Here is a 23,189-nt window from a genome sequence, read left to right on the forward strand (position 1 = left end):
TTCTTCATTAGACAGGACCCTGACACACAGGGTCAACCTCATGGCCCTTATTTGCACTGGCTCCAGTACTTGAACATCTTTCTTGTTTATCAGTGAATGGAACTGGATGCGGTATTCAAAGTGTTACCTGATCAAAGCCATCCGGAGTGGGGTGCCCTTCCCACCACCACCCGCCCACCACCAACCTCGCCTGCCACCAATGGTTTTTCTGTCCATTCCCACTTCTTTACCTCAAGTTATCCTTGGCCCATTCTACATGCTGCCCCTTGGTGACATCATCTGTAAACACGTCACTTTCAACATGTACACTGATGACACCCATATCCTCACCATCAACTCTCTTGAACCTTCCACTGTTTCAGACCCCCACTTCCCACTGGGTGAAAGAATTATTGCTCAACTCCCCTTGTTCAAACCTAAGTAGGTCCTTCCTATCAACTCTATCTAGGCCACTCATAACTAAATCTTCCCTCAGACTCCTGTCTTCCAAAGGAGATTGCTCCAGCCTATCCAATCATTCCTCATAGCTAAAATTCTCCATTCCTGCCAAAGCCTCATAATTCTTTTAGATACCCTTTCTAGTATGATCATATCCTTCTGCACTGCAATGACTAGAACTGTATATGGTATTCTAGCTGTGGTCCAACTAATATTTTATATTGTTCTAACATAGCCATCTTGCTCTTATAATCTAGGCCTTGGCCAATAAAGGAAAGTATCCCATATGCTTCCTTGAACGCTTTATCTACCAGTCCTGATACCTTCAGCAATCTGCAGACATACATTCCAAGGTCCCTCTACACTTCTTAGAATCCTATCATTTATTGTGTATTCCCATGTCTTGTTTTTCCTCCCCAAATGCATTACCTCACACTTCTCCCAATTGAATTCTACTTGCTACTTTTCAACTAGTCCATTGATATCCTCCTGTAGTCTACAGCTTTCTTTTTCAGCATCAACTATTATGGGCAATTTTCATATTAACTGCAAACTTCTTAATTATACCCTTATAATTAAGTCTAACTCATTGATGCATACCATGAATTTTTTATTCATTTATGGGATATGGGAGTCGCTGGCTAGGCCAGGATTTATTGCCCATCCCTAACTGCCCTCGAGAAGGTGGTGGGGAGCTGCCTTCTTGAACCGCTGCAGTCCCTGTGGTGTAGGTACAACCACAATGCTGTTAGGGAGGGAAAGCCAGGATATTGACTCAGCGACACTGAAGGAATGGCGATATATACCAAGTCAGGATGGTGAGTGGCTTGGAGGGGAACTTCAAGGTGGTGATGCTCCCATGTATCTGCTGCCCTTGTCCTTCTAGATGGTAGTGGTTGTGGGTTTGGAAGGTGCTACCTAAGGAGCCTTGGTGAGTTTCTGCAGTGCATCTTGTAGATGGTACACACTAAGGAGGTACTAGTGGGTTTAGTGGCCTTAAAAGTGGATAAATCCACAGGCCTGGATGAGATGTATCCCAGGCTGTTGAGGGAGGCAAGGGAAGAGATATCAGTGGCCCTGGCAGTAATTTTCAAATCCTCTCTGGCCACAGGGGAGGTGCCAGAGGACTGGAGGACTGTTAACATTGTCCCATTATTAAAAAAGGGAGGAAGGGATAGACCAGGAAATTACAGGCCAGTCAGTCTAACCTCTTTTGTGGGGAAGTTACTAGAAAGAATTCAGGGACAGAGTATATTTGCACTTGGAGAGACACATGGATTAATCAGGGATAGTCAGCATGGATTTGTTAAGGGAAGGTTGTGTTTGACAAATTTGATCGGATTTTTTGAGGTAACCGGAGTGTTGATGAGGGTGATGCATTTGATGTGGTATATATGGACTTTAGCAAGGCTTTTGACAAGGTCTCTCATGGCAGACTGCTCAAAAAAGTAAGAGCCCATGGGATCCAAGGCAAAGTGGCACGTTGGATCCAAAATTCACTGAGAGGCAGGAAGCAGTGGGTGATGGTAGAGGGATGTTTCTGCGACTGGAAGTCTGTTTCCAGTGGGGTTCTACAGAGCTCGGTGCTGGGGCCCTTGCTGTTTGTGGTGTACATAAATGATTTGGACTTAAATGTAGGGGATATGATAAAGAAGTTCGCGGATGACACAAAAATTGTTAGGGTGGTAAATAGTGAGAAGGATAGCTGTAAACTGCAGGAGGATATCAATGAACTGCTCAGGTGCGCAGAGCAATGGCAAATAGAATTCAACCCGGAAAAGTGTGAGGTAATGCACTTGGGGAGGGCTAATAAGGCAAGGGATTACATTATGAATGGTAGGACCCTGGAAAGTACTGAAGGTCAGAGAGACCTTGGTGTGCATATATTCACAGACCCCTAAAGGTAGCAGGGAAGTAGATAAGGTGGTTAAGAGGCATATGGTATACTTGTCTTTATTATCCGAGGCATAGAATACAAGAGCAGGGAGGTTATGCTGGAACTTTCTAAGTTCCTTTGCCTCTGTCGCATCTGTTCTGATGATGTCACTTTCAAAAACAGTTCCTCTGACATGTCTTCCTTCTTCCTTAACCGAGGTTTTCCACCCACGGTGGTTGACAGGCCCCTCAACCGTGTCCGGCCCATCTCCCGTTCATCTGCCTTCACACCTTCCTCTCCCTCTCAGAACCATGATAGGGTCCCCCTTGCCCTCACTTATCACCCCACCAGCCTCCGCATTCAAAGGATCATCCTCCGCCATTTCCGCCAACTCCAGCATGATGCCACCATCAAACACATCTTCCCTTCACCCCCCCGGCGGCATTCCGCAGGGATTGTTCCCTCTGGGACACCCTGGTCCACTCCTCCATCACCCCCTACACCTCAACCACCTCCCACGGCACCTTCCCATGCAACCGCAGAAGGTGCAACACCTGCCCCTTTACTTCCCCTCTCCTCACCGTCCAAGGGCCCAAACACTCCTTTCAGGTGAAGCAGCATTTCACTTGCACTTCCCTCAATTTAGTCTACTGCATTCGCTGCTCCCAATGCAGTTTCCTCTACATTGGAGAGACCAAACGCAGACTGGGTGACCGCTTTGCGGAACACCTTTGGTCTGTCCGCAAGCATGACCCAGACCTGTCACTTGCCATTTCAACACACCACCCTGCTCTCATGCCCACATGTCCATCCTTGGCTTGCTGCAATGTTCCAGTGAAGCTCAACACAAACTGGAGGAACAGCACCTCATCTTCTGACTAGGTACTTTACAGCCTTCCGGACTGAATATTGAGTTCAACAACTTTAGATCGTGAACTCTCTCCTCCATCCCCACCCCCTTTCCGATCCCCCTTTTTTCCAATAATTTATATAGATTTTTCTTTTCCCACCTATTTCCATTATTTTTAAATGTATTTCCATCCATTGTTTTATCTCTACCTTTTAGCCTATTTCGATCCCTTCCCCCCACCACACCCCCACTAGGGCTATCTGTACCTTGCTCGTCCTGCTTTCTACCCTTAATGTCACCTATTAGCACATTTCTTAGCTAGTATCACCACCGTCAACACCTCTGTCCTTTTGTCTATGACATCTTTTGGCAATCTCCACCTATCACTGGCCCTCTATCCAGCTCTACCTGTCCCACTCCCTCTTAAACCAGCTTATATTTCACCTCTCTTCTATTTTTCCTTAGTTCTGTTGAAGAGTCATACGGACTCGAAACGTTAACTGTATTCCTTTCAGCAGACGCTGTCAGACCTGCTGAGTTTTTCCAGGTATTTTTATTTTTGTTTTGGATTTCCAGCATCCACAGTTTTTTGCTTTTAACAAAGAGGAAAAAAACAGGCTTTCTGTAGCTGATTGCTGCCTAGTGAACTGTTGAAGAGTTTACGTGGTAACACAACGACAGGAAAAAGTGGCTGTTTAAATTTCTCAGCAATGTTATCTGCTTTGCTCACGCAATGAACTACCGGCATGTTGCATGTACCATACCCCTACATCCTGATCGGTAGGAAAGTGGAAAAAAAGTGCATGGTTAAAACAATCTGAGTTACTAATTAATTGAATCTACGGTTTATGCTTAATCAGCAGACAGGCTTCATTCACACTGTTTCTCCACTTCGGAACAAACATTGCTCCCTATTAAGATGATCAGATCAGTATTGTCATGTGAACTCTGCGTCTCGTGACTGGGTGTGGTGTCACATGCTCGCATACACCAACCAATCAGCATTGAAAATGTATCAGTGTGGAGGTGACGTACTCCGGAGGAGGAGCGCTCATGAGTAATTTAGAAGGTGGTCCTGGAACAGCTAAAAACTGGTGAGCAGATCGAGTACCAGGGGAAAGGAGCCCTTCTCATCCTCAAACTGCTGCTGTACAATTGTCTTTACATTACTGTCTTCAAACGGCTTCCAAAGGAAGGTGAGGAAAGTCATTTTTTTATTGCATTGACATGAAATAGCTATTTACGGATGTTTTAAAATCCCTTGTTTTTGAAGAGCTGAAATTGTTGGGCCACTGTTATGATAAAACTGTTGCCAAACAAAACATTTTGCTAGAAATGCTTCGGTCTGTTCTTACCTGAACGAATTTAATCGAACGTTTTGCAGCCCCGTCCCTCGAAGTGCCCGTTCAGTATTTATGATTTGGTAATAGTCTGATCGATTGGATTTGGGGCAGATTTCCAGCAATCCTAACGCAATGCTGCCCCTTCATTTTCCTGGAATAGCTTCCATATGACGAGTTCTTGACTCATGGAATGTTTTCTTGTACAATCCGGGAATGAGAAGCCTTACCCCGCAACTAGTTTACCTAATTATAGTGAAAATTTAACTGATTGAATTCCCTGACTACAACGTGGCAGTTTTCTTTATTATCTACTGGATGAATAAATCTTCCCGGATTCTTATCGGTCCATTAACCAATTTTAAATGCCTGCCTTTCTTTTTCAGCAGTACAAAGTTCTGTATGGGAGGGGTGGAGGAGAGAAAAATGTAAATTTGTGAACTGATCACATAAGTCTAAATCATGGATGAATTGAACTTTGTCCCTCGTGTTCCATAGGATGAAGATTTTCTGTGTACAGGTAATTTCTTTCTGCCTGGTTGGAGCCTTTGCAGCCCCAGGATTAGATCCTGAATTGGATGAGCCCTGGAAGCAGTGGAAGAATTGGCATCGCAAGGGCTATGAGCAGGTAATGTGGTTATGATAAATTGTTGTCTCATTTCATACTTGTTGGATGAGTTTCCACATATGTCAGTTGCAAATGACATCCTATGAGTGTGACAAAGGTAAACTATCTCTCCTTGTTATTCTCTCTGTCTGCAGCCTTTGACATGGTTGTCCACACCCCCCTCCCAGCACCTGTCTATCCATTGCTGTCCAGCTGGATGGGACTGCTCTCGCCTTGTTCCATTCTCAGTTATCTAATTGTAATCAGAATCATCTGTAATAACTTCTGTTCCTACTCCTGAATCATTATCCCTGGTGTTCCCCAAGGATCTATCCTTGATGGGATCATCAAAAAAACACAGCATAAGTAGCAAGTGGTAGACAAAGCTAAACGATTCAACAAATAACAGATCAGATCTAAGCTCTGCAGTCCAGCCACATCCAGTCGTGAATTAAACAACTCACTGGAGAACCAGGCTCCACAGATATCTCCATCCTCAGTGATGGAGGAGCCCAGCACATCAGTGCAAAAGATAAGGCTGAAGCATTCGCAACAATCTTCAGCCAGAAGTGCTGAGTGGATTATCCAGCACTGTGTCCTCCAGAGGTCCCCAGCATCACAGGTGCCAGTCTTCAGCCAATTCGATTCACTCCATGTGATATCGAGAAACTGCTGAAGGCATTGGATACTGCCAAGACTCTGGGTCCTGACAATATTCCAGCAATAATACTGAAGACTTGTGTTCCAGTACAGTTACAACACTAGCATTTAATGGAATGTGGAAAATTGCCCAGATATGTCCTGTACACACAAAGCAGGACAAATCCAACCCAGTCAATTACCATTCTATCAATCTGCTCTCCATCATCAGTAAAGTGATGGAAGGGGTCGTCAACAGTGCTATCAAGAGGCATTTGCTTAGCAATAACTTGATTAGCTTGGATTCCGCCAGGGTCACTCAGCTTCTGACCTCATTACAACCTTGGTTCAAACATGGACAAAAGAGCTGAACTCCTGAGGTGAGTGACTGCCCTTGACATCAAGGCAGCATTTAACATGAGTGTGGCATCAAGGAACCTAAGTAAGACTGGAGTCAATAGAATTAGGGGAAAACTCCCCACTGGTTGGAATCATACCTAGCACAAAGAAAGATGGTTGTGGTTGTTAAATTTCAATCATATCAGTTCCAGGCCATCACTGCGGTAGTTCTTCAAGGTAGTGTCCTCTGCCCAACCATCTTCAACTGCTTCGTCATCAATGACCTTCCTTCATCAAGTCAAAAGTGGGGATGTTCGCTGATGAATGTTCACCATTCGCAACTCCTCAGATACTGAAGCAGTCCATGTCCAAATGCAGCAAGATCTGGACAATATTCAGGCTTGGCCTGACAAGTAGCAAGTAACATTTGAGCCACACAAGTACCAAGCAATGACCATCTCCAAAAAGAGAATCTAACTCACCCCTTGAATCCCTCACTACCAATATCCTCGAGGTTACCATTGACCAGAAACTGGACTGGGGGGCTAGTCATATAAATACAGTGGCTACAAGAGCAGGTCAGAGGCTAGGAATCCTGTGGTGAGTAATTGATCTTTTGACTCCCCAAAGCCTGTCCACCATCTACAAGGCACAAGTCAGGAGTGTGATAGAATACTCTCCACTTGCCTGGATGAGTGCAGCTCCCACAACGCTCATTGACACCATCCAGGACAAAGCCACTTGATTAGTACCCAGTCTACAAACATTCACTTCCTCCACCACCGACGCAGTGACAGAAGTGTGTACCATGTACAAGATGCGCTGCAGAAACTTACCAAGGTTCCTTAGCACAGTCCAAACCCATGACCACTACCTAGAAGGACAAGTGCAGCAAATACTTGAGAACCCCACCAACTGGAAGTTCCCCTCCAAGCCACTCACCATCCTGACTTGGAAATATATCACTGTTCCTTCACTGTCACTGGGTCAAAATCCTGGAACTCCCTTCCTAACGCAGTGTACCTACACCACAGAGACAGCAGTGGTTCAAGAAGGCAGCTCCCCATCACCTTCTTGAGGGCAATTAGTGATGGGCAATAAATGCTTGCCTAGCCAGGCAAGCCCACATACTGTAAATGAACAAAAAAAAAAAATCTTTTCCACATGTATGCTAAAGGATGCACCATTATGTTACCAGCTGCTGTCTCAACGTCCCACTGTTCCTATGTTGGCTGACTGCTTGTCCAACATCCAATAATGGATAAGCAGAAAGATCCTCTGATTAACTACTGTATGGGGAAACCTGAAGCCATTGTTTTCGGTCCCTGCTACAATCTCTGTTCCCTAGCTGCTGACTCCATCCCTCTGCAACTATCTACGGTTGAACCAGCCTGCGTTCGCCTTTGTGACCCCGAAATGATCTTATGACTATGTCTGCACCGTCACTAAGACTCTCTCTTCCACCTTTAACATCGGTCAATTCCACCCCTACTTCAGCTCATCTATTGTAATCTCATCTGTACCTTTTTTACTTCTAGGCTTGACATTTCAACATTTGACCAGTCTCCCATATTCTACCTTCCATAAATTTGTGATCATCCAAAATTCTGCTGCCTGTTATTACTTGCATCTCCTGTCCTACCTGTGTTTGCTTATCTACATAGGCTCCTGATCAAGCAATCTTTTAACTCTTGTTTTCAAATCCCTCCATGGCCTTGTGCCTCCCTATCTTTTTTAATCTTCCCCAACTCCACAATGCTTATATTTGCACTCATCTAATTCTGACCTCATGAGTGTCCTGATTTTAGTAACTCCTTTGGCTGCACCTTCAACTGCCTCATTGGCTGTGCCTTCAACTGCCTATGTCTTAAGCTCTGGAACTCCCTCCTTGTATCTCTCTGTGCTGCTACCTCGCTTTCCTCCTTTAAGATTCTTCTTTAAACCTACTTTGACCAAATTTTTGTCCATCTACCCTAATATTTCCTTATGTAACATGGTGTGAAACTTTGCTTTATTCCTGTGAAGCACCTTATGATGCTTTATGACGATAAAGGCGCTAAATTTAAAAAAAAAAGTTGTTTGTGGAAATTTGTTTTAAAACTGTCTTCCTTCAGAAAGAAGAAGTCTGGAGGCGAATGGTTTGGGAAAAGAACCTTCGAAAAATTGAACTTCACAACTTGGAACACTCTCTTGGAAAGCATTCATTCAAAATGGGAATGAACCACTTTGGAGACATGGTGGGTAGTTAGATGTTCTGTTAGAAATGTTCACTTATGCATGTGAAAATAAACCGGATGGTTACTGTATAATAAAGCTTTAGCTTTATTAGAATTAACAAATTATTGTTACTTCTAACAGCATTTATTCTGTAACAATCTTTGAACTGGAAGCATTGCTGTGTAGAGTTCAATGATTTGTAAAGACTTCTAAGTCTTGGATCCATTTTTTTAAGTGGTGTCTCTTTAAAAGTCTGTTAAATAAACCCACTTTAGGAACTAATGGTGCATGTGATACTTTCGCAAATAATACTGCTGACTTGTGTTCATATGAAATTTCTTGAGCTAATTAACACATTTTGTATTTGTAGACAAATGAAGAATTTAGACAAGTTATGAATGGATATAAGTTGAAACGAACTGTGAAGAAAGCTCAAGGTTCTCTTTTTTTGGAGCCCAATTTTCTAGAGGTGCCCAGGAAGGTAGATTGGCGTGAACATGGATATGTCACACCAGTTAAAGACCAGGTACATAATAAGGAATAATGCACCCAAATACAATTATTTCTATAAACTGAAAGCAATATAATTGATTCTCTATTTTTACAGGGACAATGTGGCTCATGTTGGGCATTTAGTACCACTGGAGCCCTTGAAGGTCAGCATTTTAGAAAGACCGGCAAGCTGGTCTCGCTCAGTGAGCAGAATCTCGTAGACTGTTCTAAACCTGAGGGAAATGAAGGATGTAATGGTGGACTGATGGATCAGGCATTCCAGTATGTGCAAGATAATGGCGGAATTGACTCTGAGGAAGCCTACCCTTATCTTGGAACGGTAATTTAAAACTTGCAATTCACCAATTTATTTCCAGATTCTGTTTTTATTATTTGCTGCATTTTTATCTTTGTTCTGCTCCTTGCCCCACTCCCTCATTACTACAACAATAACTTGTATTTACAAAGCACCTTTTAACTTAATGAAACATCCCTGGGTGCTTCAAAGGAGCATTATGAACCAAGTATGATGACAAGCCACATCAAATATTGTCAGATACCAGAAGCTTGGTCAAACAGGTACGTTTTAAGAAGCCTCTTATAGGAGGTAAAGCATATACTCCAGAGATAGGGTCCTAGGCAAATGGAGGCATGGCCACCAATGGTGGAGCAGTTAAAATTGGGAATGCATTAGAGGCCAGAATTAGAGTGCAGATAGTGCAGAAGGATGTGAGGCTGGAGGAGTGAGGCCCAGGAAGGATTTTAAAATTAAGATTTTGCTTAACCTGTAATCACTGGGTCAGGTTGAGATGGATGAGGAGGGAAAGTTTTTTTTTTAAATTTTGTTATAATTTTATAGGATGTCATTTTGAGTTTTGGCAGGGCTGGAAACTGGATTTTTGGAGGGGTTCAAACATGGATTGCAGGGGAAGATGGGTACAGATTTGGGAGGTGGCATGACATTTGTTTAACCATTTTGCACACTCATACAAATTAATGATTCTTGCCAAGTATGTTTTATTCCTTATCTGTTCTATTTTTAACTAAGTAGCTAATGGGGGAATGCAAATTGAATTGCGATCACAGTACCATAAAAAGGATTGCAGTTGTGAATAACTCATTTGTCATATGCTTCTTTACAAAGTAGATGACTGCAGCGCAACAAAACATTTTAATAAGAACTTGATCTTCTCTGAACATGCCTTGCAATGCAGAACAAAAACAGATAATAAGCACCAGCACCCAATGAGGTGATTTCTAAACTAAAGTTCTCACCACATTCATTCCCTAAAAGTACTTTTTTAGTCCTTAAACCTGATGAGGTGACAATGACTCTGAAATATATCTAAAGGAATAAATCCAGACATTTGCAGTTGATTTATCTGTCCCCACCATGTTGAAATCTATCATTTGAAAAAGGATTTGTGGAAGCTGATTTTTTTTATTATCTTGCCACTAAGTGTTTTCTTTTATCAGTTATTCATTTTAAGTATGATCGTAGAGTGGCCTCCTGTGTTGTAACCATTCAACCCATTGTGTCTGTGCCAGTTCTCTGCAAGTGTACTCGACTGTATTGAGTCTGTGAATATTGGGATGGTCACTAAACCAGGAAACTCCTTTTAGTTTAAATGGTATTTATTAATGCTGCTATAAAGGTGGAGAGATGTGGTGTTGGCTCTTGCTGAAATTCTTGTATACACCTTGTGATAAAGGGTACTTGTTTTAAAGCACTTGAACTATAGCAGCAGACTTCTGCTGCGGTATGCAAATCAGTGATTACCAAAAATGTAATTCTATTTTTCTTTCTCATTTCTATCAGTGCTGGCACTTCATCATTTGAGAATGAATACAGATGTTGTTGTTTTTTGTGTTGTGGCTTTTTAATAGGGTGCCTGCATAATAATTAACTATCAGTTATGGATAAGAGAGTCTATTTGTCACTTTCATTACATGATGCAGATTACAATTTCACCTCTATTCTGCAGAATTGGAGCTCAGCAGGCTTACTCCCTGGGAGTGCTTTTATGCCAATTACCCGAATTCATGTTTTGCATTTGACCAGAGAGCTATTGTGAGCCCTCCTAATAATTTTTTTTTTCTGTTGCTTATTCAGCAAGCTTTGCTTTATATCTCTGAAGACCAGTTGTGCATCTACTTACTAACAATTTGACCTAGCAAAGTGTTGTAAATCAAGTGTACTAACTTCCTTTTTATGTAACAATGACCTATGGATAATTAGATCTCTACTCTGATTCACTTGTGGCTGCCGAAGTGAACTTTCTTGGTACAGTTCCTTATCTGTGGTTAGGTATCCCAAGTGAATTCTAAAATCTCTTATTCCTTGCCCTGTTCCTGGTATCAACTCCACTATTGAACTGGTTCAGACCCATGCTCTTCCAGGCAGTACTGGAATGCTTGCTTGACTTCCCCTCTTATTTCTAATCTATAACTGAAGTTGTTGAGGCCTGCTCCCTAGCTGAATGTGGCTGGGACCAGCCCTATATCTTCTACAATTCAGACTAGGTATGTGACAGCATGATGGCCAAGTAACAGTCCTTTTCTATAGGAGATGGAGAACTTTTCCAAAGTAATGGCTGGGTCCAGTGGGGTGTTTTTCCCTCATTGTAAACAATTGTCATTTGAATTACTGAACGATCTGTTTGTTTTTCTATTTCAGGATGATCATCCTTGTCACTATGATCCCATGTACAATTCTGCTAATGATACTGGGTTTGTAGATATTCCCAGTGGTAAAGAGAGAGCCATGATGAAAGCTATTGCTTCTGTTGGACCAGTTTCTGTGGCCATTGATGCTAGTCACCAGTCATTCCAATTCTATGACTCCGGTAAGAATCTATTGAATACTTGTCACTTGTAGATGATATGACTACTGGAAGACATATGCATCCAGGGTTTGTTACCTATCTTAAAAAAAAAAGATACTGCAGATGCTGGCACTCTGAAATAAAAACAAAATGCTGGAAATACACAGGCCTGGCACATCTAAGGAGAGAGTGCTTGCTCGCTCTTGCGTGTGTACATACACACGGTCTGGCAGCATTTCTCTGTATTTCCGGTATTTTCTGTGTTTGTCTTTGCTACCAAATAGGCTGCATCTGAAGTTTTTGATCTCTCCCATTCTATGGGGTATAGTGTGAGAGTAAGTTATTGCTGATTATTGTATTTGAACTACTGTTTTCTGAAGGGACATTTGTGATTCTTCTGACCTGGCTCCTGGTCAGTTCCCAAATGGGTAAAAATTGGTCTAGGATGGACACACCGATGGGAGAAGCTTACAGGTGTTTAGTTAGTCTGTCTACCTGTACCTTTGTTACATATCCTAGATTTGGGGCTGGCATACTGTGGGGAGGGAGCATGCATACTCTAGCAACAGATATTCTAAACTTTCTTTCCTTGGTTTGACGTGGATTCCAAACAGAAGATGGTGGATTTCTGCCCCTGTTTCCCAACTGGCCAAAAAGAAAGTTGTTGTATAATGCATGTTTTAGATGTTTGTTGCCCAAAGGTTTTTGGGAAGGAAGTAGATCAAATTCAAAGCTAAAAATAAAGCTCACCTGAGTTGATAAAATACCTTGGGCAGTTTTTGGTTGGGAGTGAGCAGGGCTTTTCTTGATGTGGAAATTATCAAATCCAAATATTTGTTTTATTGAAAGGTATCTACTATGAAGCTGACTGTAGCTCCACAGATCTGGACCATGGTGTATTAGCAGTAGGATATGGCTTTGAAAAGGAAGATGTAGATGGAAAGAAATATTGGATCGTTAAAAACAGGTACACTTATCCAATAAGCTTCAAGTTTAACTTGTCTATTGTGGGAATCATTTTTAATATTCCTTTTCCTTTTTCTTAGCTGGAGTGACCAGTGGGGTGATCAAGGATACGTATTGATGGCCAGAGATAGACACAATAACTGTGGGATTGCCACAGCAGCCAGCTACCCTCTAGTATAAGTATTCAATTGCCTTATTCAAATTATAATTTGAAATGTGTACCAAGATACTATGGCCTGCAAGCTGCCTCTGGACATGGAGATATTGTGTTATTTCCCCACAGGACTTGAGTTTCTTATATTAGAAGCTGTTCTGGTATTGCTGTTGGGGCTCTATTATCAAATTAGCAAAACCATAATTGAAGTAAGACTGGTTTGAATGGTCAGTAGTTCTAACTAGATAGAGATGTTATTTTGTTTGAATCAACATCATAAATATTGTTAGCTATGAACTAGTATTTTAAACAATACATGTAACAATAGACTTTTTTAAATAAGCTCTTTTATGAAGTACTGTCAATTGATTTTTTTTCTACAATAATAAATGGTTCCACTTACTGTGTGTCGTGCTTTACTTGGTTTTAAACTAATTGCTGAGCAAAGCACAATAAAATGTCACTTTTATGTTCCATTTTTTGTTATCACAAATACTTGCTTCTAAATCTACACCTTTTTGAGTATCATTGTATCATTTCATGAATCAAATGTACTGTTCATGCTTATGGAGTAATAAATATAACCAGTGGGATTTTTGATCTGCAACAAAACAGTTCCTGTGCATGAACGATTGTCACAGGTTTGCAAATCTTTGTTCTCCAAACCAGCTTTGTTGCATCTAGTCCAGGTCTTCTGTCTTGCATCGTGTGTAAAATGAGCTTCCAAACTGGTATAAAGATGGAATTCTTTATTGGTTAAGGGTTATTGAGTCCTGTAGATCCGGAAATGTAACTTCAGGCCTCCTGCCTTGGAAAGGGGAGAAATCAAACAAGGGTACAACCCTTGACAGGTGTTTGATCCCTGCTGGGCTTGATGCCACGCAGGAGGCCATTGATCTAATGTGCTTTGTTGGCTCTGCTAGAGCTATCCAACTCCCCTGCTGTTTTCCTCCATACCTCTGTATTTTCTTCCCTTCAAGTATTTCTCCAGTTATCTTTTGACTGTTACTATTAAATCTGTTTCCATCTCAACTTTTTTTTGAAGAAAAAGTTCCAGTTGTATTTTTTAAATGGCTTTCTTAACTTGTCCTGCCACTTGCAAAAAATGTTCGTGTACTGCCTTATTAGGTCATATCATTTCTCACATTTTGGTAGAAAAGTAATCACTTCACGCTGATGTGCTCCCATGGCCAAAAAGCCTTTCATTTAAGGAGCGATACTTGAAGTGTTAAATGAGCTGCTGGCACTGTATGCTAACGCTTCTACTTGCTCCTAGCTATAGAACTACATTGGCAACACAACTACTTTTGTGGAGAATCTTTATCTGGACTTGCACAGATTTATTTCTAATTTGATTTTTTTGTTCTAGAATTTCTTAGTTTGCCTAGGAAGTTGTCTTCAATTCTTAGTCCTAACTTGCTAAAGCTCTCGAAAGCCTTTTGAAAATCTAAGTGACTTCCATTTAATGTCTTCCACCTACCACTGCAGTGTGTCTCAGCTTATTGGCCATGCCTGACCTTCCCCAAGGCTATGATTTCCTTCAATGAATTTGAAACCTTTCCATTTGTCCACTTGATCTGCCCCTACTAGTAGATTTTAGTAGTGCATTAATAGCTTTAGAATAGACAAATGTAATCATGAGAGCTCTTTTCTAGGCATGATAGGATACTTGACCAAAGTGACTATGGGAATACTGGCTTGGTAGTTAGCCATATACATATATAATATATACATGTGTAAGCAGTAGCCTATTCATTGTTATACAGAAGATGAGAGGGAGCTGAAGACCATACCAAAGGCTGAGGCATGAGATAACAGGAACATCTGATGGAATAGTGTATGGTTAGTTAAATTAATGAAAAACGCTATAATGAAAAGTAGGAAGATGAGGACAATTAATATGTGCTGTAAGCCCTGTAGCTGGGAGAGAGGGTCCTTGACTGGCTGAGGTTCTCTCTCTCCTATGCAAGTGCTCGAATCTCAGGTTCGAGAGCACTCATTTTTACCACAACACCTTCCGGAGGGGTGAGTAACCTGAAGACACAGATTTAAGATGATTGGCAAAATAACCAGAGGTGATGTTGGGAAACATTTTTACAAAACTTTTTTTTGTTCATTCATGGAATGTGGGTTTCGCTGGCTAGGCCAGCATTTATTGCCCATCCCTAGTTGCCTTTGAGAAGGTGGTGGTGAGCTGCCTTCTTGAACAGCTGCAGTCTATGTGGTGTAGGTACACCCACAATGCTGTCAGGAAGGGAGTTCCAGGAGTTTGACCCAGTAATAGTGAGGGAACGGTGATATATTTCCAAGTCAGGATGGTGAGTGGTTTGGAGGGGCATTTCCAGGTGGTGGTGTTCCATTTGCTGCCCTTGTCCTTCTAGATGGCAGTGGTCATGGGTTTGGAAGGCGCTGCCTAAGAAGCTTTGGTGAATACCTGCAGTGCATCTCGTAGATGATACTGCTGCCTCTAGTGTGGTGGTGGAGGAGGGAGTGAATGTTTGTGGATGGGGTGCCAATCAAGCGGGCTGCTTTGTGGTGGATGGTGTCAAGTTTCTTGAGTGTTGGACCTGCACTCATCCAGGCAAGTGGAGAGTATTCTATCATGCTGCTGACTTGTCTTGGAGATGATGGACAGGCTTTGGGAAGTCAGGAGATGTGTTACTTGCTACAGGATTCCTAGCCTCTGACCTGCACAGTATTTATATGGCTAGTCTAGTTCTGTTTCTGGTGAATGGTAACCCCCCCCCCAGGATGTTGATATTGGGGGATTCAGCGACGGTAATGCCTTTGAATGTGAAGGGGTGATGGCTAAACTCACTTGTTGGAGATGATCATTGCCTGGCACTTATGTGGTGCGAATGTTACTTCCTTTTCCTTTGTTTATTTCTTCATCTGATTTGACTCTAAATTACTCTATTCGCTTCTGTCATTTTTCTGTTTCTTAGTCTATCTCTAACTAAATGAGATTTAAAGGTAAACTGTTGACCCTGTCATTCACCCAGGTTCCAGATGCTCACTGCCCACCACACACTGTTATCACCTTGCACTTCCAGCGGTTTACTGCACAAAATACTTTCAGCTGAATGATGTGGGAATAAATCCGCCACTTGTGTGGCACCAGTGTTACTTCCCACTTGTCAGCTCAAGGTCTTGCTGCATTTGGATGTGGACTGTTTCAGTATCTGAGGAGTTGTGAATGGTGCTGAAGATTGTGCAATCATCTGCGAACATTCCCACTTCTGACCTTATGATGGAGGGAAGGTCATTGATGAAGCAGCTGAAGAGGGTTGTGCGTAGGACACTACCCTGAGGAACTCCTGCAGTGATGGCCTGGGACAGAGATGACTGATCTCCAATAACCGCAACCATCTTCCTTTGTGTTAAGTATGATTCCAATCAACAGAGTTTTCTCCCTGATTCCCATTGACTCCAGTTTTATTAGGGCACCTTGATGCCGTATTCGGTCAAATGTGGCCTTGATGTCAAGGGCAGTCTGTCTCACCTCACCTCTGGAATGAACCATCAGAAAGGATTCAATAGAAGTTTCAGAAGAGATTTCATTGCTCTATAAATTATTTTTCAAGTAATCAATGGGGGAAAAAACAGGTGTTTAGGATTCATTGGATAGCTTTTCCAAAGAGCCAGCATAGGCTGAATGGCCTGTGTTGTATGAATCTTTGATTCCAGTATTATGAAATTAATAGAGGAGTAAATTGTCAAAACCAACAGTTCCATTGATGTGCTCTGTGTTTATGGGTTTACTGCAACCTGTACTTCAGTAAGTGGAGTAATGCTGTCTCCCGAGGTGACAAGTCCTACCTGAAGAAGTAGCTGCAATTGACCACACTAGCTGAATTTTGTTTTACTGGCTAACCCCATCCAAATCAACAATATTGATAATTTCTGATTGGTTTGTATAATACCCCCTTAGCCACTGGGGAATAGACAAGTCACAAATTGTGCTTTTTCAAATGTCAAATTCTGTCTAATTACAATTAATGTAAAGCACCTTTGGATGTTTTACTACATTGTATAAGCACAAGTACATAAAAATGCAACTTGTTGTTGACTTTGCCGTTTGCTACCTTTCAGTTTGCTCATCTAAACAAACCTCCTCTCGGCCTCTAGCCTTTAACTCTGTCTAAAGGGCCTGAAGCAGCTGAAGTCACATCCGCCAATGGTGGAACAATAAAAATCATGCATGGAGGTCAGTTTTGGAGGAGTATAGAGATTTCAGAAGTTTGTAGGGCTAGAGGAGTTCACCTGGATAGGGAGTGGCAAAGCCTTGAAGGAATTTGAAAATGAGAATTATAAAATTGAAGCTTTGTAGGAGCAGGAGTCAATGTAGATTAATGAGCTTAGAGGTGAAAGGGATTTGGTGCAAGTTAGGATGCAGGCTGCAGAGTTTTTGGGGAGCTCAAGTTTACAGAGGGTACAAGGTGGGAAGCTGGCCTATATTGGAGGATTCGAGACTGGACCAGTAACAAAAACATGAATGAGGGTTTCAGAAGCATAAGAGCTGATGCTGGGGAGGAGATGGGCAATGTTATCAAGATGAAATTAGGTGATCTTGGTGATGAAGAAGATGTGTGATTGAAAGTTCAAGTCACGGTTAATACAATGCCAAATTTGCAAACAGTCTGGTTCAGCCTCAGAGTGCATGTGGAAAGTCAAGTGGCTAGGGAACAGAGCTTTATGGCAGGAATGAAGGTGTAATGGCTTTGGTCTTCTCAATGTTTAGCTGGAGGAAACTTCTACTCCTTGACTGGCATGCAGTATTGAATAAGCATGACAAATCCAAGGCAGTGGAGGGGTCAAGAGAGGTGGTTGTGTGGATGTGAATAGCATCAGCACACATACAGAGCTTGAAGCTTTGTTTGTCGATGATGCTGCTGACAAGTAGCATGTAAGTGAGTAATAGGACAGGGGCCAAGGATAAATCCTTGGGAGACTCCAGAGGTGTAGGAATGGTAAAAGAAGCCATTGACGGTGATTCTCTGGCTATGGATAGATAAACGTGTCAAGGTATCACCAAACTGATTCTATTTGCAATGGTTCTGGAACATAAAAGGAGCACAGAAAGCTTCACAATATTGTTTTGAAACCCTTCAATATTTTAGGTATTTTGAGGTTTGATTATGTGTGGTTGGGAAGGGAAGAAAGGGTTGTAACATCTTTTACAAAAGTCTATAACATCTTGTTTGGCACATTAGTTTGTTGTGCTGGGTGGGTCTCATAGTTTGTGGCTACTTGCACTAAACTTAATAGCAGAATGAATATACAGTTACGGTTTGATTTTGCTGCTGCATGGTGAAGTGTAATATGGAGCATGCCCCCTAACTGAGCAGCTGACAATATCAGTAGCAAATGGTATAGTGTATTTCATCCAGATCATCATGTGTTCACAGATTAATTTCTTATTTACATGTTTGCAAACATACAGCGAGGCATCCATCCCCTTGGCAGTTCTGTGGGTAACATGGCTTGCTGCTTGGAGAAAATAGCTGCATTATACAGAGATGTTACAGATCAGAAACAGGCCATGCGGTCCAATCACTTTTTCTTGATGCTTACTTTCTACAAGAACAAATAGGCCTAACCTCATTTACCCACTCTATTTCCAAATCCCTTTATCCCAATTATTCACCTATCCAGTCTTATTTTCAATGTTGGCATAGATTCTGCCTCAACCGCTAAGCTTGAAAGTGAATTCTACACCCTCACAACAGTCTTAAGAACTTTCCCTTGTTTTCCCTTGTTCTAAGCACCTTAATCACTGGATGCAGCCAGTATCATATCAAACTGCAATCTTCATTCTAAACAAAAAGACCTGGTTTTATAAATCGGTAAGTATAATTCTGAAGGTGACATACTGAAACACTGTTTGCTCAGTCAGAAGGCACAGTGTGTACTCTGTCCAGGTTTGGTTACTGAAACACAAAGGAAAGTTTCAGGTCCTTTCATAGAAGAGACATGAGACTGATTCCTGGAGTCAGATGATTTAATTATGATAAAAGTTTGGAGAAAGCTGGGCCCTTCAGCCTTGAAAAGAACCTTAGAGTAATTCTTTGGGACATTCTGAGGGCTTGAAATGGTCAACATTGGACCCCTTGAGTTCCTTTCCTTTCCTACCTGTTATCTTTTCATTCTTCCTTCCCGTTCCACAAAAGCTCTGCTATCGAAGTAGAATAGGGTTCACAAGTTCAAACTCCCTGCTAGTTGCAAAGGCCAAAACCTTAAAGCTGCTTTTACTTTGCTGTGTGGCTTCAGCACTGTAATGCTATAATGATCTCTATATGCCATTTTCTCCTGTTTATTTTATTCCATTTACCACTGTACTCTGGAGTCAGGCAAGGCTGTCCTCTCTCCTCTGCCTTGTTCATGTGCTGTAACAAACCTTTGGCCAAGTCCATCCAGAAGGATGCGAGCACAAGATGGGTGATGAAACCAGGCAGTAGAGGCAGTCAGGGTGTAGTCTCCTTGTCCATGGACAGTGCCTCCATTTTCTTCTCTGATCCGCTGTTGTTTCATGGACTGATGAACATCTGTGACCAACTGGCCTTGGGAACCAAAGTAAATCGCAGCAAGAACAAGGCCATGTTCTTTGGGAACTGAGCCGACCTATTCTTTGTCCCTTTCGCAACAGGTCAGAATTACCTGCAGGTGTTGGGGACATGCCAAAAAACTGAAAGGAGCACAAATCCAAGGTCAAAAAGAAACTGAGCATGCCAGAGTGACAGACCATCTCCATTGTGGGTAAGAATCTGTTTATCAAATGCAAAGTGCTCTTGGTATTGCTGGTGCAGGTCTGACCCATCCCCTATTCCTGCACCACCCGTGGTCACCAAAGCCATCTTCCACTTTACTGGAGATCAAAAATGAACTATGTCCACAGGAACACCGTGTACAAGTGCAGATAAAGGCAGAAAATGTGTTCAATGTTACCCTCATCCTGATGGCTACCTTTGTGTGTGGCAGTATCAAGCTGTGCATGGACCCTCAATACACAAACACTGAGTATCACCGCATGCTGATTATCTATCTGTCCTCTGTGTTGCAAACGATGGGTCTGGCCACGTTGCTGCAGAATGTTCCAGTTAGTTGGAAAGTGCCTTGCCACCTGTCCATCATGGTGAAGTTTGTGCAGAAAAAACACCTTTGACCATAAGTCCCTGAGTTGTAGTCCAAACATAACTTCCTAGTGACCACACAAGGGCAGGAGATGGTGGATCCTGTCAGAGGTTTCCTGATCAGTCAAAGTCGTTTGGCTGAATGCCTCATCTCCAGAACTTTCAAACAAGCACCAAGATGTAGTTTAGCTGGTAGTGAGAAGGGCCCTCTCCGTCAGATCCTTCCTGCATAGCTGGCGTCTGAGTGCCACAGTATACTGCCCTTAAGGTGCTGTGGAGGGGAAGAGACCTTCAGCAACATGCCTTTGCAAAGCAGGTCTGGAAAGAGATGCACTGAGTTTTGTTGAGGTTTATCACAAGAAGCTCCATAATGTAGAACTCTGTGTTCTCTGGGCTGTTCCCAGGGATGCACAAGGAAACAAACATCAACTGCAGCTGGAGGACCATTGACTCAATGAGTCTACCCAAACCTTTTGGCCTTCCAGTGCAAGGAGCTGTCCATGACCAAGTGTTGCTGAGTGGTATATTCCAAGGTCCAGAACTATGTGCTAAGGGATGCATTAAAGTTCAGACCAGCCACTGCAAAGGCTCAATCGGGAAGAGCCACAGTCTAATGTCCTCGTACTATAGTATACTGAGGAGCTGGAATCCATGTAAAGCCCTCAGGCTACATGAACCAGAGAATATTTGATATGAGAATTTGACTTGTAAAGGTGGTGAGGCACCTCAGATTGTCACCTACTGTATTGAAAGAAAATACTGCTCTTTAAGTAATGTTAAATTTGAACTGTTATGTGATGTTCCCAAATTTTATGAATAAAGTATGTTTAAAAATACTGTAGACTTACAGATTATTGATTGGAAATATGAAGGTCCAATTTCTGCACATGAACATAGTGTACTGATATAATTATGATATTCTGTTTCAACCTAAGTGTTTTTACTTGGTTAGCTTTATTGGTAGCAATTATGGCAGATACAGCTCTGCATGATCAGTTAATGAATCTGCGGGCAGTTTATAAAACCCAAGAAAAAGATGGCCCTTTGCTGTCACTCAAAAACAGAACATTTGTATTTATAAGCGCAGCTGGTGGTAGGAAAACCAGATATTTGTCCTTTGGAGAAGCTGTACTGACATAAAGATGTCGTAAAAATGGTTGGGTATTGAGGTATGCATTCTAGATGATATGCTAAGATCGGAATTATGGACTTCCTTGTCCACCTAAGTCTTTTAATCTTGAAGCCAGTTATTAGCATTCTATTGATTTGACTAAATTTAGGATGGTTACTTGTGAGGGGTTAGGTAGCCTTTCGCGAAGCTCACGATTATGCAAGAAAACTGTACACCGCTGCAGTAGTTTAAACAAAATGTATTGTGAAATTATTTATTCTGTCAACTATTCTAGGGGACAATTTCTTCATGCAATTCACTACATATTTGTGTTTTAATGGATTGTGAGGAGAGACTTTTAAACTGCTCTGTTAGTTGTAAAGGATTTGCATTTATTTTTTGAAATGGCATAATTCCAGCTTGAATAAGGGTGAAACTGGCGTTTGACAGAAGCACTAAGGAGATGATGGTGAACTGGCAGCTGGCTTTCCACCCTGCCTGATATTCTCCATCCAAATGAATTTGTTTTTGTTCCTTTTGCCTGACTGCTGGAGACCAATTTCAAGCCCCAATTTTTTAAACGCTTGTCACTAGTAAAAACGATATTAATGTAAGTCTTAACTCATTTTACTGAAACATGTGTACGAGGAGATAGTGAAATAACTTTAGAAGCAAATACCTGATGATTCTCTAATTTTCTATTTTCATGAGTCACTAGAAAACTGAGAATTAAGAAAACAAAATGCAGAATCGAACCAAACAACAATGAATTAATAATATGCTTTGACATCTACTTCAAATGGAGTTTTCATACAGTTTACAATCTTGTGCTGAGCACAGTCTCTTCATTTAAATCCCATACACCTATCCGTTAATATTGTTTCTTGTACAGTAATTAGGTTTGCATGTTATAGGGGGTTTGAGAGGTCACGCACTAGCTTAATGTTTCTTTACAAAGGAAAGGAATTCATCAACATCATCAGGTGATCCCATAATGAGTGGAACACGCTGATGAATGTATTCTGGCTTCACATCAAGTACTGGCTGGGTTCCTGTAGTGGCTTTTCCACCAGCCTGTTCCATTATGAAGGCCATTGGGTTGCATTCATACAGAAGACGAAGCTGTGGTTAAAAAAAATATTTTAAATAATTATTAAAATAGTTACCAGAATACTGACATCAATACTTGTGATAACTGGCAGCAAGCTGGAGGCACATCATTCAGGTCAACCAGTAGATAATATGAGGGACAGGTTACTCCTGATAAGTAGCAACATAGTCATGCTACCTGGGAACATAGGAACAGGACAGGCCATTCAGTTTATCAAGCCTGCTCTGCCATTCGATTAGAGTAAATCAGATCTATACATCAATTTCATTTGCTCACCTCAGTTTAACATTCCTTGATACCATTACCTAACAAAAAAACTATCTACATTTATACCACAGTACCCAAAATCAACAACAGCCTTGTTTTTGACAGTAGCACAATATTATTAATTCAAGCTTGTAACTTCAGAAACTGCTACCTTGATGTGATTTTTCTTGCACTGCTGCCTCCACCGAAACCTCAGAAAAACCACCTTCTCTAGCTGTTTTTGGCTTCCTTATGTAGTGTGCACAGCTCACTTATATTACAGCAGCATAGTCAGAGCTACTATCAGTGGCAGGCTGTACTGGCTCTGAAATAACATCAGCAACAACTGACAACCGACTGTTGCAATCACAATATTTCCTCCATCACTGCTTCCAGAAATAGTTCTCCATTGCTGAGGCGATGGTAGCAGCGGCACTGGTTTATAATATGGATCTGCCAACAAGGTCATTGATGCAGTTGGCAGTTTGGAATAAATTACTGTGTTGAGCAGTATAACAACAGTATAACTAAAGCATTAGCTGCTCCGTGGGTGAACACACCATCTGGTGTGGTAAGGAACCACACAGAATGGTTCATGGTCTGTGCCGAGTTGGCTGAGGCAGCAGTAGGGATAGTATAATTGGCCACAGTATCCTGGTCGTGGAAGGGAAATTTCAGCCAGGATTCCTGCTTCTGATAACTTACTTGACAGTGATGATGCCCTGTTTAAGTTCAAATAACTCAGCACAGACCAGTAATTGAAACTATCTTCCTAATTCCTAGGCCTCAGTAACACACTGCATTTATCAATTGGAAGCCCTTCACCACACAAACAAACATGAAAAGGC

The 23,189-nt window shown here is 41.8% G+C and overlaps 2 protein-coding genes across 2 annotated transcripts in view; one reads left to right on the forward strand and one right to left on the reverse strand.

The window, feature by feature from the left end:
• The first annotated feature begins 4,202 nt into the window (after positions 1–4,202).
• ctsla (cathepsin La) lies at positions 4,203–13,145 on the forward strand. The gene is made up of 8 exons (XM_078568232.1): positions 4,203–4,360; positions 5,003–5,132; positions 8,204–8,326; positions 8,677–8,832; positions 8,914–9,138; positions 11,476–11,644; positions 12,473–12,590; positions 12,670–13,145. The coding sequence occupies exons 2-8, from the start codon at positions 5,004–5,006 to the stop codon at positions 12,767–12,769; spliced, it is 1,020 nt and encodes a 339-aa protein (XP_078424358.1). The 5' UTR covers positions 4,203–4,360; position 5,003; the 3' UTR covers positions 12,770–13,145.
• Positions 13,146–21,595: 8,450 nt separating this feature from the next.
• LOC144696670 (fructose-1,6-bisphosphatase isozyme 2-like) overlaps positions 21,596–23,189 on the reverse strand; it is a 69,744-nt gene continuing 68,150 nt past the window's right edge. Inside the window, exon 7 of the mRNA XM_078568245.1 lies at positions 21,596–22,106. Coding sequence (XP_078424371.1) covers positions 21,924–22,106 — 183 coding nt within the window. The 3' untranslated portion in view covers positions 21,596–21,923. The remainder of the gene's footprint in view (positions 22,107–23,189) is intronic.

Source organism: Cetorhinus maximus, chromosome 2 (assembly GCF_964194155.1).
Source record: "Cetorhinus maximus chromosome 2, sCetMax3.hap1.1, whole genome shotgun sequence".
NCBI lineage: Eukaryota > Metazoa > Chordata > Chondrichthyes > Lamniformes > Cetorhinidae > Cetorhinus > Cetorhinus maximus.

Coding starts and splice junctions, on each gene's coding strand:
- ctsla (XM_078568232.1), top strand. CDS start 5,004: ATGAAGATTTTCTGTGTACAGGTAATTTCTTTCTGCCTGGTTGGAGCC. Junction 8,833..8,913: donor TCACACCAGTTAAAGACCAG/GTACATAATAAG, acceptor CTATTTTTACAG/GGACAATGTGGCTCATGTTG. Junction 9,139..11,475: donor CCTACCCTTATCTTGGAACG/GTAATTTAAAAC, acceptor TTTCTATTTCAG/GATGATCATCCTTGTCACTA.